The sequence below is a fragment of the Nasonia vitripennis genome (genome assembly GCF_009193385.2).
Source record: "Nasonia vitripennis strain AsymCx chromosome 3 unlocalized genomic scaffold, Nvit_psr_1.1 chr3_random0007, whole genome shotgun sequence".
Lineage (NCBI taxonomy): Eukaryota > Metazoa > Arthropoda > Insecta > Hymenoptera > Pteromalidae > Nasonia > Nasonia vitripennis.
In genome coordinates, this window is record NW_022279626.1 from 2,550,537 (window position 1) to 2,565,305 (window position 14,769).

Below are 14,769 nucleotides of genomic sequence, written 5' to 3' on the forward strand. Positions count from 1 at the left end.
TTACCAACAAATTGACATTATCGCGCACTAAGTGTTTCGGTACTTGTGCATACGACTGGCACAAATAAAAGCAATCTATACTTTTATGTCTACCCATGCAGTAAAACGCTTTGGCATTATTCTGGTTTTCACGTGCAATATCATCAGAAACAAAAATTGAATTTGGTTGAGCTTCATCAGGTGATACGACAAGATCTTGCTCACTAAAGGGTAAGTACTCAATTCCCTTTAAAGGCTCGACAAGTAGCTCTAAAATTTATATTTTGGCTAATTTAGAGATTTTGAGTACACGTAAATATTTTCAAATGCTATACTATTAGGATGAGTGATTAGTGACTAAAAACACTTATTTATATAGTGAAATGTCATGAATTTTGGTAAATGATTTTAGAAGGTATATACATGTTTTTTTTTTCGATAAAAATGGTGTATATTTTATATATTTTCAATAGAATTTTTTTTTCAAATTACATCAAATCAAAAATTTTTTGGTATGAAGAATATCTGTTTGTTTTTTGCAGGATTTCACCCAGGCTTGACCCCTTAAACAGGCAGCTGCAGACATACGTCTTGAATTTGAATGTAAGCGTAATAAACCTGCGAACACTACAGCGTATTGTCTAATTCTACATGATCGCATTATCAATCATAATCCTATAAGTAGTGATATTAAGAAACTTCTATGAAACTATATAAAGCTTGCAGAAACAAACAATCGAATCAGTATAATCTTAAACCGTCAGTAAGGATAGATCTCAAAATGAATCGAAATAGCATTCCGTACACACCTCTCAAGGAGGATAAAAGCGCTAGAAGAGTGCCAGATGATAAACAATATAATACGTATCACGGAGAACCTTGTTCTACTCCTACTAATAAAAGTAAACCGTGGAAAAATACTTTTAAGAAATATTCCACTAACACAAAGTTCATGCCAGAGCATCAAGTTTACAAGAGATTTTGAGATTCACAAATAACTACCTCTATCATTATTGTACTAATGTTTTTGTCAATAAACTAAAAAATGTAACTTATATTACACATGTTTTTATTTATCAATCCTAACCTCTATTCCTTCACAATCACTTTAAGATTTCAATATTATGTGTGGGGGCCCATCGGCGACGTATAGCTAGACGCGGACTGCCCCACCCAGCGGGTAAAACAGTGCTCTTCATTGATAGACCAGAACCCTGTTACCATTGGTCGGTATTCAGTGGTGCGAGAGTCGTCTGGCGCAGTAGCAGCCTAGCCCCTACTACTACTACTGCGACTAAGGTTATACTTAGTAAACCTAATACCTAGCCCCTACTACTACTACTGCGACTAAGGTTATACTTAGTAACCCTAATACCTAGCCCCTACCACTACTACTGCGACTAAGGTTATACTTAGGTTATACTTACTCTTGTTGTTGCGAATAACTGTTAGCTTTATTATTCGTCCAAGGTCTAAAAGATTTTTGTGGATTTTGTGAGAATTTTGGCTGCCCTTCACTCTCCGCTTTTTTGGACGTATCCCTGTCTTTACAACTCAATAATTGTAGCAGCACGGATTTCTTTTTAATCTTTCGAGTAAAAATTGCGAACTTGACGTCAAAGTCATGATGTTCCGCCAATTTTCTGACTAGTTCTTTCTCGGTCAAGCCCCCAACATCTATTGTTTGGCTATCAGTTCAGTCGTGTAGTCTACTCGGCTTTTTTTCATATTCGGATCATATTTTCCAAATTTGATATTTCTTTCTATATGATTTGTGATATTGGAATTCCAGAATATCTTCCTAAATTTGTCCTCAAATTTCTTATACGAGGTTATCAAACTCTCGATCATATCCCATCAACTAGTGGCTGAGCCTCGCTAGGATCGCGCTAGCACATATTTTGTGCTTTTGAGTGCTGTTTTGTCGGGATTTGCGTAACTTCGCATTTCTCTGAGGAATTTAATTAGTTTCTTGTGCAATTCACCCTTAGAAATTGGCGTAGACACTTTCTCTCTTTGAATTATTGATTGAGAAACGTGCTTTCTGCTGAAAATTTGCTGAGAGCCGACGTCACACTAGTGAGCGACTGCTCCAATTTTTTTCTATTTGGCGGGTCCTTTTATTTGTTGATGTCCCCTAATTGGATTCTTTATTCTTATCTTCCTCACATCTACGGATTTATTAAAATAAACCTAGCCAGCTCGGTCTCTTCTGCAGGATCTGGTTAAACGTTCAATACTTTTAGGTTTTTTTTTTCAACAAAAAGGCGTCAACTTTATGAGCATTTTTCACTTCAACTTCCTTGAGATTCTTGGCCATTCTTGCTAGATCAACCAAATTATTCTCATGCTAATCTAATTTATTCTTGGCTGCTCCCATCCGGCTGTCCAAAGTGTTAATGCCTTGAGTGAGTTCAAGCTTGGAAATTCTCAAATCTCTTAGTTATTAGTCCCGATCGCAAGTTCTAACTGTATATTATTTAAGGAATTGCAATGAGTCTCTTCACTATCTACACATTGTTTGATTCTATCCAACAAATTTTTGTTTGCGTTTTCTAGAAAGGCCACTTTTTCCTCTAATGCTGTTACTTTCTGATTTTCCCTATTGTCAAACATCTTTTGTAAATTATTTTGCATGCAGCATCCAGTGGCGCGGTAGCGCCACGAAGGCATGTTTGAAAAGCAGACGAAGCTGCGGCTCTCGTGACACTATTTACTTCTATATTGGTGTTCGAATTTTTCGTGATACAGAAAAAAATTCTTTTGTTACTGTTCGTAAGATTTTTTGGCTTATTAGTATGTTTTCTGAGCTAAACTATGATTTCCAACAAAAATATTAGTGAAAGGGTGGTTATTTTTATATGTGAGTGCATAATCCACAAATGCTAAAATTACGTTTTTCTTCTTCAGCCCGAAATGTGAAAGGACCGTTAAGTTAGCCGCAAGAAGTGTTAGGACCGTGAAGTTGTTCGCAAAGCTATATACAGATGAGAATTGCTTTCTCAAGAAAATATAATAATATATTACGATATTTTGAATTAAGAGGTTGACAGTGCATACTCTGCGTTCCGGAGCTGTAATAGTAACTAGCTTGCCAGTGTAGCCGATGACAAGGTCTAGGTGGCGCGCTCCGTGGTTTTTTGTGTCTAGGTGTAAAAATCATTCGAGGAAGGTGTCTAGAGGTACAGGGTGGCCGACAACGACGTCTAGGTAGTTAGCCCCATGGTTATTGGTGTCTAGGTGTAAAAATTATTCAAAGGCGGTGTCTAGATGTACAAGGTGGCTGATGACGAGGTCTAGGTGGTGCGCTCCGTGGTTTTTGGTGTCTAGGTGTAAAAATCATTTAAGGGCGGCGTCTAGGTGTACAAGGTTGCCGATGACGAGGTCTGGGTAGTTCGCACCGTCGTTTTAGGTCTCTAGGTGTAGAAATAATTCGAGGGTGATGTATATTAAAACAATCGGTGATTTCATCTTACTAATAAAAATGTTACAAAAAAGCTGTGGTCGAATAGTGCTAAAGATGCTTATATTTTATTTTTACGACTTTGAATATGAAATACTCTAAACAATTTTAAAAAAAGGATTGAAATCTCTAAAAAAATTAACTCTTAAAAAAGTAAAAGGTTAGGCGAGTTTGATATATTTCGCAACAAAATTACAGATAGAAAAGAACTGAGATCAATCAAACAAAGTCAAGTTTATTATATTTAATCGTAATGAAGCAAAGAACAACTCTCAAGATAATTACTACGTAACTTGCCATGCCCGCTTCATTGTACTTATAGTGTTTGTATGACGTTCTAATATATATAAAAAGAAAATTTAGTTGTTCACCAATAAACAACATGAAACGGGCATGGCAAGTTACGTAGTAATTATCTTGAGAGTTGTTCTTTGCTTCATTACGATTAAATATAATAAACTTGATTTTGTTTGATTGATCTCAGTTCTTTTCTATCTGAAATTTTGTTGCGGAATATATCAAACTCGCCTAACCTTTTACTTTTTTAAGAGTTAATTTTTTTAGAGATCATAATTTCCATGGTTTCCTTCGGAACACCTCTCAATTCTTGTGCTTCCCTGATAAGATGGCGGCCACCAGGGTAATTTTTATCCAAAACTCGTGCTGCGTCTCGCTAAAAATTATAAGATTTTTTGAAACTCTAAATTGGATTAGTTTTGAATCAGTCATTTAACAAAGTAGAGAGAAACATGGTTGTGTTGGACAGTCAGGCACAAACATAAGTCCTCGTGCGCCTTCATCTTGAATCTTTTTTAAAGATCTCAAGATTACCGAAAAAGGAGAAAAGGCATGAAAATATATTTCTTGCCATTCTAATGTGAACGCGTTGAATGCCATGGAATTCGGATCGCGTTTCCAAGAGACGTATTATTTGTATTTTGCATTGTCTCGACTTACACCAGATATATATCTGGATTCTCAAATTCCAAAGATAATTTTTCAAACATTTTTTTTATCCGTTCTTTTTTGACACTAGAAAATTGAACCTTCTGAATTATATATGAAACCTATATAATGGCATCTTTTGCTTAGAATCAGTTGACTCTTACGATAATTTATTACAACACCTAGCTTTTCTAAAAAAGCTATTACAATTTTTAAATTTTCCAAACATTTATTGTAAGACTCAGCTATTACCAATATATTTATCATCGAGATAAATAGCTAAGGAAATACCAAGTTTTCGTAAATAAGAAATTATCGGCTTTAAAGTCTTTGTGAAAACATAAGGCGCCACGCTTAACCCAAACGGAAGGACTAAATGTTCATAAAGCTGTTCTTGGAATTGAGATCTTGAATATTTTCTATGATTTTCGCTGATAGGGATAAGATAGTAAGCATCTTTCAAGTCAATCAAGCCCATAAAACATGCGCGTAACATAAGTTTTGTTACCGTTTTACGATCTTCAAGCTTAAAATAGAATTTTGCTATAAATTCATTTAATTTTTTAAGATTTAAAATTAGTCTGAACTTTTCTGATATGAACTGATAATTTTTATTTTTACATTTTTTAATTGCACCTTTTTGTTCCAATTCCGTAATTAAATTAGCAATCACTACGCTTTCCTTACTGGTCCAATCTCTTTCCATTGGAATGGAGTGTTGGAACGGGTTTGTATCAAAAAGGATCTTATAATCATTGATCCAAGATAAGACTACCGAATCTGTCGTTATCTTTCTCCATTCGTTCAAAAATTCTTTTAGCCTACCAGTTATGCAACCCACCGAATTGTCTAGCGACGTTTCGCGTATGGCTTCCGGTTCTCCTGGTTTCGGCGATTATCGCTGCTCTTTTGGCGATCGTCGTACTTGTAAGATATCTTTGAATAGTTCCGGCTGCCTTGCCCACCCAAGGTCTTTGAGTTCTTCTTGTTCTGACGTCGGTACGGGATCTTGGAGTTTTTTGACTTCTTGTTGGTGTTCGGATTAGGCTTTTTCAGATCCTTTGCGGATGCTTGTAACGCTTTAGCTAATTTGATCATCTCTGTGAACATCTGCTAGCAATTAAATTGCATCGCTCAGTAGATCTTGAAGATCTCTATCTTCCTGAATTAAAGCTGACATAGCCTTTGTTACTGCTGCTAAGCAACCGACAATCTTCTCTTGTTTGCCAGTAATACGCGCATCCTTGCTTATTTGAGTAGAATGCATGACTGCCTATAGCTCGGGATTCAACTCGGGAGGTTCGCTAAATTTACGGTTTTCTAGCAGAGGATATTTTTTTATTATAACTTGTTTTTCATTGTCAGGTAGACCCTGTTTGATGATGTCTTGCCAGCGCACCACTAACTCCGAGTGCAGAGGTGGTCCACAAACCTTCTCTTCTATTACCCTTTGGCCGATAGCGTCCAGAACTTTCTCGTTAAGCGGAAGCTCGTCTAAATTTGTTGAATCCTTTAGCGGGCCTTTGTTAGGGAATTTATCCACCGAATGGCGTGAACCGGATCGACTACCTATTGCATAACAAGGAAAATTTCCAGCCTTGTAGAGATGCTCTACTTTACTCGATAAAATCAGATAATTTTTATGTTAATTCAGTTGGTTAGGGCGAAGCAAAAATTGCAATTTTTCTGTAAGCACATTTTTCCGACTTATGTTAGAGCCTAGATCAGTATTTTTTAACTAAGTTAGAGCTTAGTTTTTGAGGCCTGATCGTCTGAATCGCGTGTATTTTTGGAAAGCTCGCCATTTTGTTTTTAGGTTAGAGCTTAAAAGGAAAATTGGACTTGTGCTTTTGTTTCATATAAATGAGAGTCTAGTGAAAATCTTGCCGACAAGGTCAAACGGGTTGGATTACTTACAGGAACGCGATGATTCTCTCAATGAACTAGTCGAATCCTACGAGTTCTCGGAATCGCTGTTCTCACGGCGTCGCCTTCGTCGCTTTTCCTTCCTCGACGTTTCTGTTTGTTAATTTTTCTTTCTAACTGAAGGAAGGCGCGCGAGCTCCTGGTGTCTTGACGATTGCAAGCCCGTCTAGCGCGGGCGCGCCACGAGGAGGAATGCGCACGCGTGAAAGAGCAGCAACGCGCCGAGTACCTGCGGAGTCAGTCAGTCAGACTGATAACACTTACAACAAGAGAGACACGTTTGTCTCTTGTGATATTATTTATTTAATTATTATGTTTGAAGAGGTCCCCACCAGGGACGAAACGTTGCCGTTTATTTATGAATTTGAGTTAAAGAAAAAATTTTTTAGAAATCAGGGTTATCCCACCACTTTTGTCCGTCCAAAAACTTTATTCTACATTGTTAGCAGTTGAAATGAGTAGAGAAAGACGTCAAAAGAAAAATGTCACATGAAAAGTGTAGAAAGATAATTATATGGTTAATTGTTTTTGGTATCTCTTCCTGAAATTTCATTTGCACAAGTTTTAATTATTTTCTTTCAAGACCAATTGGAACTATCCGGAACGCCAAATAGCAATGGTGAACACTAGTATACTAATGGAACAAAGGGGTGAAGAGTGCACGTAGCGAGTGTCACCGGGCCAGATGACGAGAACAACTAGCCGAAAAGGAATACTATAAATCTAAAAAAGACCAGAAAATGAGAAATGAACGACGCTAAAAGAAGTCTTAAGAAGACAATCCGTGGAAACAAACAGCGGTGCTTTAAAGAGTAACAAGATAAATTCTAACTGGACTATAAAGTAGTAATAAAGAAGATAATGAGAGAATCTACAAAGGAGCAAACCCTAGCTCAGTAGCAGAATAGATGGGACTCCAGCAGCAAGGGGCGATAGACACATCGCCTCATACCAAGGATTGAAAATTGGACTGGAAGAACACATGAGGATGTCAACTATTCCTCACACAATTTTTTGAGTGGACTGTTGGGTGTTCCAGGCTTTATTTATACCATTTTAAGATAGAAGATTTTCTAAATTGTCCAGTATGTTTGGAAGCGAATAAGATGCCATGCATGTCTTATGCAACTGCCTAAAGTATCAAAGGGAGCGGGAAAAATTAGAATACTTTTTTTTTATTAGAGTGATTTATTTAAATCACTCATAACAACTATGTTAACTTCGAAGAATGAGAAGCGTAAAGTAAGTAATCATACAGCAACTATCTACAAGAAAACCAAAACGGATAAAGAGGCAATAAAAAAGAGGCACGGCTAAAAATCCACGAAACGGTGCTGTCAGACGCAAGGCCAAAGAGGCTAAGTACAAAATGCTTCTTCAATTAATGCAGAGAAAGATGAATTACAGAATTAAGTTTGCCCACTCCTACCCGATGCAAAGGAATGTAGGAGCAAGGGTCAAGGAAATATAAGTGCTTCGCAAACCGATACTGAGAAACGTAGGTAACTGAGTGGATCCCAGGCTTTTCCACCTGATTAAGAGGAACATAGATGTTGGGGTTGAGTATGATCAGAGTATGGCCGGGCGATGCCGCACAAAGCTGAAGACTAGATGACGCAGAAAGAAGTAGACGCCCGGACGATACAGAAAAAAGAAGACTTTATGGCGACCACATAAATTAGAAGAAAGTATAAGGCCTTTTTCCCCCCTCTAGGTAGTGCCTAACAGTCGTACCTCAGCGTTTAGGGATGTGGAGAACAGAGCCAGGTGATCTTTACAGTGGGTCAGTAAGCCCACACAGCTATACAGACATTTTCTAAAATACGTGATTTAAACTTCAAACACCTCATTATGGATTTTCAATCAGTTTTTATAAGTCGAAAATTTTACGATGACAAACTTTTCTCTAGGAGTAATCAAAATACATAAAATCGAACATTGTAATCGTAAAATGTCCGACTTAATAAAAAACTGATTGAAAATCCATAATGAGATGTTTGAAGTTTAAATCACGTGTTTTAAGAAATGTCCGTTTTCTCTAGGAGTAATCAAAATACATAAAATCGAGCATTGAGGATTTGCATTATAAAAGTATAAGTAAAGTATGGGGATCAAAAAATATAATTATTAATTGCTCTAGAGGAAAGCTTTTGTAAAATTTTAGTCTAATCGATGGTAAATTAGTTTTAAGACTATTATACGTCCTTGTGTGGAAAAAATGAAGCTCTAGAAAAACCGGATTTTTATGTATAGCACATCATTATTTTGGTGATTACAAGTTGAACATTTTTTAATTATTGTATATTTATGATTTACTTACTCGGTGGCATGGCTATGCCATATCCTTTATTATCAAGTAATGATCCAACCATTTGCAGTTCACAATGCCTTTCAATTTGGTATTCGATAGATGTCGATTCCATAAAAAAGGCATATTTTCTTTTTCCTTTAATAACGCGATCTACGCCTTCATCGTTTGTTTGTGTAAAAACAGATGGTTTCGCATCGCTCATTGTATTGAATATACGCTGATAAAGTGACGTATTAGAATTCTGGAAAATAAAATAACTTAAAGGTAACTTGAAACAGTCACTACTTTACTTGGTTCTGGAGCATTCATATAATGTTATTAATGATTTTACAGTATTCTTTTCAACATAAGTTAGACAATTATTCGGTTTGATTTTACAACATAAATGAATCTAAACTAATAGAAAGATACGCGTTAAATGGCGTTATCTTTCTTTGACAGAATTTTTCAAATATATTTTAACACAAGGTGGAAAGCTTGTGATGTAGCTCTGCCGTAGTTCTCTCTGTTGCCGATGCTAGCTAGTGACACTGATGTTAGTCTGCTGCTGCCAGTTGATCAACTGTGATATGGAGTATTAATAGAAAGAGTAGGGAAGTGAAACAAACGCGAATACGATCCAAACATAAAGTCGCATGACTTTAGAGTTTTCTGAAAAAATTTATTTGATTCAAGCTGTGGAAGTTGTGAGGGGTGTTACAAACTTAAACATCGCATAAAACTTACAAAAAAAGTTTAAGGCGCGATCGCATATAAAAATGGTTTTGATATTGGGTATAGCTAAATAAAACTTGTAATAAAAAACTAGGCGCAGAGCAGCGTAGAGCTTAGTTCAATAAATCATTTAGATTTTAGTGGAGAGTAGTTCACATTTACAGATCAGTCATTGGCACTTAGCTTCCTCCTATAGAAGAGGGGTATCAGGTTATGGGGGTGGTGTACCAGATACTTAAAGGGGAGGGGTGTCAGTTATATGGGTGGATTGACAAAAGTGTGGGTATAAAAGTAGTGTATCAAGCATGTGGCGGCGACATTTGCTGCCGAACAGTGCGGTCGTTTTTAGTTATGGTTATTCCCTAAGAGCACAAAAAATATTTCAAATATATTTTTAAAATATTCTACATCACAAATAAAATGTTTTTGCAATCATTTCAAGCATCTTTCTAAAATATTGTTACAATCTTATTTGTCCTAGGGTAAAAACATTTGTAAAAAATATTGCAAAAAAATATTCTAATATCGTTTTGAACATATTTCAAAATATTATTTAATACTTTTAAAAAAATACAAAAATATTTCGTTGATAAATTGCTGCCAAACCTCAGAGAAACGTTTGAAAATATTTACAAAATATATTAAAATATTTTGAAATATTTATTAAATATCGTATAATGATTTTTAGTTCCTTAAGTAACGTAGAAATATTTATAAATTATTCTAAAAATATTGACATACAATATTTTAATGAAATATTTCAAAATATTTATAAAAAATATTTTTAAAATATGTGAATTTTATATTTGCAAGGTTTTATGAACATTTTATTTATGTTTTTGGGACATGCAAGTTTCTGTCATTTATATATCATTTATATATTATGAATATTATATTTTGAAATATTTTATCGATATATCTGAAAGAATTAAAAAACCTTGACGTGACGGGGATTTGAACCGTCGATCTTCTGCGTGACAGTCAGGCACTCTACTCGTTACGCTATGGATGAACTTATAAATCACAAAAAAATGTTACTCGTATACCACTACGATAATTTCGCAATTGTATACTTACTATGTAGTTTTGTAAATTATTTCTACATATTCATACATATGGCTGTCTATGGTAAGTGTAACATTATCAACAAGTCGCTCTGCCTGTTTAACATCTTTTTAATGTGTTTTCTCACTCGATTGAGTGATTATTCGCAGCGAGAAGGATCCTCTACCCGGCTCGCACGCTAGCGCTAAAAAAAAATCACGGCTTCTCGTGTGTTTTACGAGCCTGGAGGATTTTTTTCGCAAGCTGGCGATAACATAACCTCATCTCAACCACTGAACAACTGCTGACGGCGAAGATACTTATGGCTGTTCCATCAGGAGGACATAACATCAGTGTTCAACATCGCTAAAAAGGAAAAAAGGAAAATCACGTTTCTGTGATCATCAGCTCCAAATTCCACCGAACCGAGGTCTTCTTCAGAAATGTTTTGAGGTTAGAAACATATAGCTCTATCTCTCTCTAAAGAGCGCGAGATCAGTTGTCACCGTCGCTGCGCGTCTAGTACCAATTTTCGCCACCAGAGCGCAACACCATCGACTCTGGAAAAACGTTGGTACCTATGACTGATCGGCCATGGTAATTTTGGTGCGTGTCTCAGGAATCTGCTAGAGCGGGAGTTTTGAAAATTGAAAAAGGAAGGAAGGTTTCTTTCTTTTCTCTCGAAAATTTTGATAAGCATTACAAGCTGAAAAAACACATACGTCCTCACATGCCAAAATGGCGCCGGGCCGAAACAAGCCTCCTGACAAGTGTCGCAGTAATTTTGCATGTTGCAAACAAAAACCTGCAACAACAGCAGTGTGCGTAATCTGTGATGAGGCATATCACCTTAGCTGCCTTAAGAACAAGAATGAAAACTTTAAATTCATTGGTAATAACCTTATAGTATGCTCTGAACACAGTGATCGGAACATAACCTCAAAAATTGATGAGGATGTCCTGAGTGAGTCGGTATCATTTTTAATTGCACAGATTAAACTAAAAAAATCAGAAGATGTGAGGAATGACCTTCTGGCAGAAACTAGTAACAAGACTCAAGACTTGCAAGAAACTGATTCCATAGATGAAAGTGATCTTGAACTGCTGAAAACGGAAAACATGCTGTTAAGGAGATTAGTTAGTGAATTAACTGAGAAAAATGACCTCCTAAAAGAAAAATTACAAAACACCAGAAGTAAAACTGACAACAATGTCCTTACATACTCAGATGCCATGAAGTACTCTAGACCAATCCATAAAAAAATTCCTAAAATATCCGTAAGAAAAAACAACAACAGTAATATAGATGTTATGAAGTCAGTTATTGAATGTCTAACAGCTGAAAAAAACATCCAAACAAAGAACATCTACGTAAATAAAAATGAAGAAGTCATTATAAGCTGTCTTAATGAGAATAGTGCGGTATTGACAGAGACAGTACTAAAGGAAAAACTAGAGGACAAATGTGATGTCATGAAAAATGAACTCAACAACCCGAAAATTAAGATAGTAGGTATAGATAATCACGCAAATATGGACATCAAGGATATTGAAAAGGACATAAACGAAAGCAACTTCAGTTATTTTGAAAAGGGAGGACAAGTCCTACATATGTAAAAGAATAATTATAATAGCTTGAGTACGGTCATAATGAAAGTCCCAGCTGACATCTACAAGCATATAAGAGAAAATAATAACAAAGTTTTTGTTGGATATCAGCAATGCAAAGCCTATGATATGGTTAACGTTTGCCCGTGTTTCAAGTGCGGTAGATTTGGACACAGTGCCAGGAAATGCCAAAATGAGTTTCTGTGTTTGAAATGTTCCGGGAAGCATAATACGTGTAATTGTGATAAAGATTATGCTAAGTGCATTAACTGTCATTATAGTAACACAAAATACAAGTCAAAGTTAGACACAAAACATCATACTTATGACTCTAACTTGTGCAGCATCTTGAAAAAGAAAATTGACAGATATATTGACTCTATTGATTACCCGATAAAACCTACTCTACCTGAAACTGAATCGATCTATCACAGCATAGAATTGGCAAACAGGCGTAAAGTATCCACAGAGGCTAATAATGTCGTAGATAGTGAACAACAGGAAAATGACACTCCACGCAACAAAACAAAGCCAGAAACTGAACACAACAGAAGACCAATCACAAGACGTGATCCACAAATTCCACTGAACCATCTAAAACCGCAATCCTCTGCATTGTCACCAGCCAACAAGAGTGATAAAAACAAGATCAAGAAATAGGTAAAAATGGATATTTTTGATTATTTGGATAGGTTTCAAAATGAATCGATGCAAAAAGAACGGACATGTGGTAATATTGAAAATTTTAACAAACCTATAAACAATAAGAAGGACTTTATCATGCATGTAAACATTCGTAGTATGAATGCAAATTTTGATAAGCTGAAAATTTTAATAGAAAGTTTAGCTATCAAACCAGCGATTGTGATATGTTCAGAAGCTTTTGATCAAGTTAATTATAATTTCTATCAACTGAATGGTTCAGATTATGAATATAAAACTTATTATAACAAAAGTAGGATAAACAGGAATGATGGAGTCTTTGTTTTTATCAATAGCAATCTAGTCCAAAATACCAAAGTCATTGAAGCAGGGAGAATTAAAATAATAAATACTAGAATAACCTTAAATGATAAAAGCGGTCTTGAAATATCAGCCATGTATAGGTCACATGGGATACCGAAAACAGAATTTATACTAGATCTTAATAAGTACTTAATTTATAAAAGAAATGTAAAGAATCACTTAGTCATAGGTGATTTTAATATTGACCTGCTAGACTGTGATCATTATAGCCAAGATTTTCTATGTAACTTCCTTGATAAGGGATTTATTCAGGGTTTTGTTGGTATTACAAAGCCAGCTATCGGTAGAGCTAAAGGATCATGTATCGACAACATTTTCATTAAATCTCACAACATTAACACAGCCACATACAAGCTTAAGCATGATCTAACAGATCATTACCCGATTATCATAGCTGTAAATAAGCTAAAGACAGTAACTAAAGAACCGTATGTTTTCGTAAACTACAAAAAAATAATAAATAACGCTAATTCAAGAAACTGGGATGAAATTAGTTCGATACCTGATCCAAACTTGGCTGTAGAAAAATTGTTAAATGAAATCAAGCAATGCGTAGAATTGTCAAAAACAACAAAAAAGGCTAATAGACAAAATGGTAGAAAAAACTGGATTACCAACGCAATAATAAGATCATGTGAAACCAAAGAATTTTTGTATAATTTGTGGCAACTAGATGTGCAGAATAAACAGCTTAAAATACAGTATAAAACCTACTCTAAAATCTTGGATAAGGTAATTACCGATGCCAAAATGAAATATGAATTGAATCTAGTGCAGAATAATTACAACAACCCAAAAAAACTATGGGAAATAATAAATACAAAAATCGGTAAAGTTAAAAAATCTAATGATACCATAAATTATATAAAGGTTAATGATAGGAAAATTACAGACAAAGTCGAAATAGCTCAAAACATGAATACTTTCTTCTGCGAAATTGGGAGAAAATTAAGTGCAAATATCGTGAAACCTGTCAACGCAGAACTTAGGCTACCTGACATGAATCCTATGTCGATTTTCTTAAAGCCAACCAGTATGGCTGAAATAATAAGTATAATCAATACGCTAAAACTGAAAAATGGGGGATTTGATAAGATAAATGCCAAGACTTTAAAATTGCCATGTAATCATATAGCAGGTCCTCTGACCCATATTTTCAATAAGTGTATTGAAAAAGCGGTATGGCCTGATGCTCTAAAGAGTGCTGAAGTAGTGCCGATTTATAAATCAGGCGAAAAACATAAGATCACGAATTATCGACCTATCTCTCTTATATCTAATGTTGCAAAAATTCTTGAGCGAATTATGTATAATAGAATAAATGATTTTGTAGAAAAGAGTAATATAATTTCTAAGCAACAATTTGGTTTTATGAGAGGGATTGGTACGAAGGATGCTCTGAACTACCTAACCAATGTATTATATAATAATATCGATAAGAGTAAGCCTACGATAATAACCTTTCTTGACCTGGCGAAGGCTTTTGATACTGTTGACCACAGTATACTACTGGCCAAATTATATCGTATTGGAATCAGGGGTCAAGCGTTGGATCTCCTTTCCAGCTATCTAAATGATAGATATCAAGTAGTCAAAATAGACGGTAATGAAAGTGATAGAACTTTAGTTAACACAGGAGTCCCGCAAGGAACGATATTAGGACCGCTACTATTTATTCTGTATATTAATGATGTCTTAAAGGAGATTCCCCCCGAGTCCATAATTTCTTATGCAGATGATACTGCTATTATAG

The 14,769-nt window shown here is 35.4% G+C and overlaps 2 protein-coding genes across 7 annotated transcripts in view; one reads left to right on the forward strand and one right to left on the reverse strand.

Moving 5' to 3' along the window:
* Positions 1-14,769, forward strand: part of LOC100115618 (Kruppel-like protein 1) — a 343,702-nt gene that overhangs the window by 139,165 nt on the left and 189,768 nt on the right. The window lies entirely within an intron of this gene.
* Positions 1-14,769, reverse strand: part of LOC103317005 (glutamate receptor ionotropic, kainate 2) — a 661,640-nt gene that overhangs the window by 58,192 nt on the left and 588,679 nt on the right. For both annotated transcript variants that reach the window (XM_031926014.2, XM_031926013.2), the window contains one exon: positions 8,634-8,865. In XM_031926014.2, the coding sequence (XP_031781874.1) occupies positions 8,634-8,865 (232 nt within the window). The remainder of the gene's footprint in view (positions 1-8,633; positions 8,866-14,769) is intronic.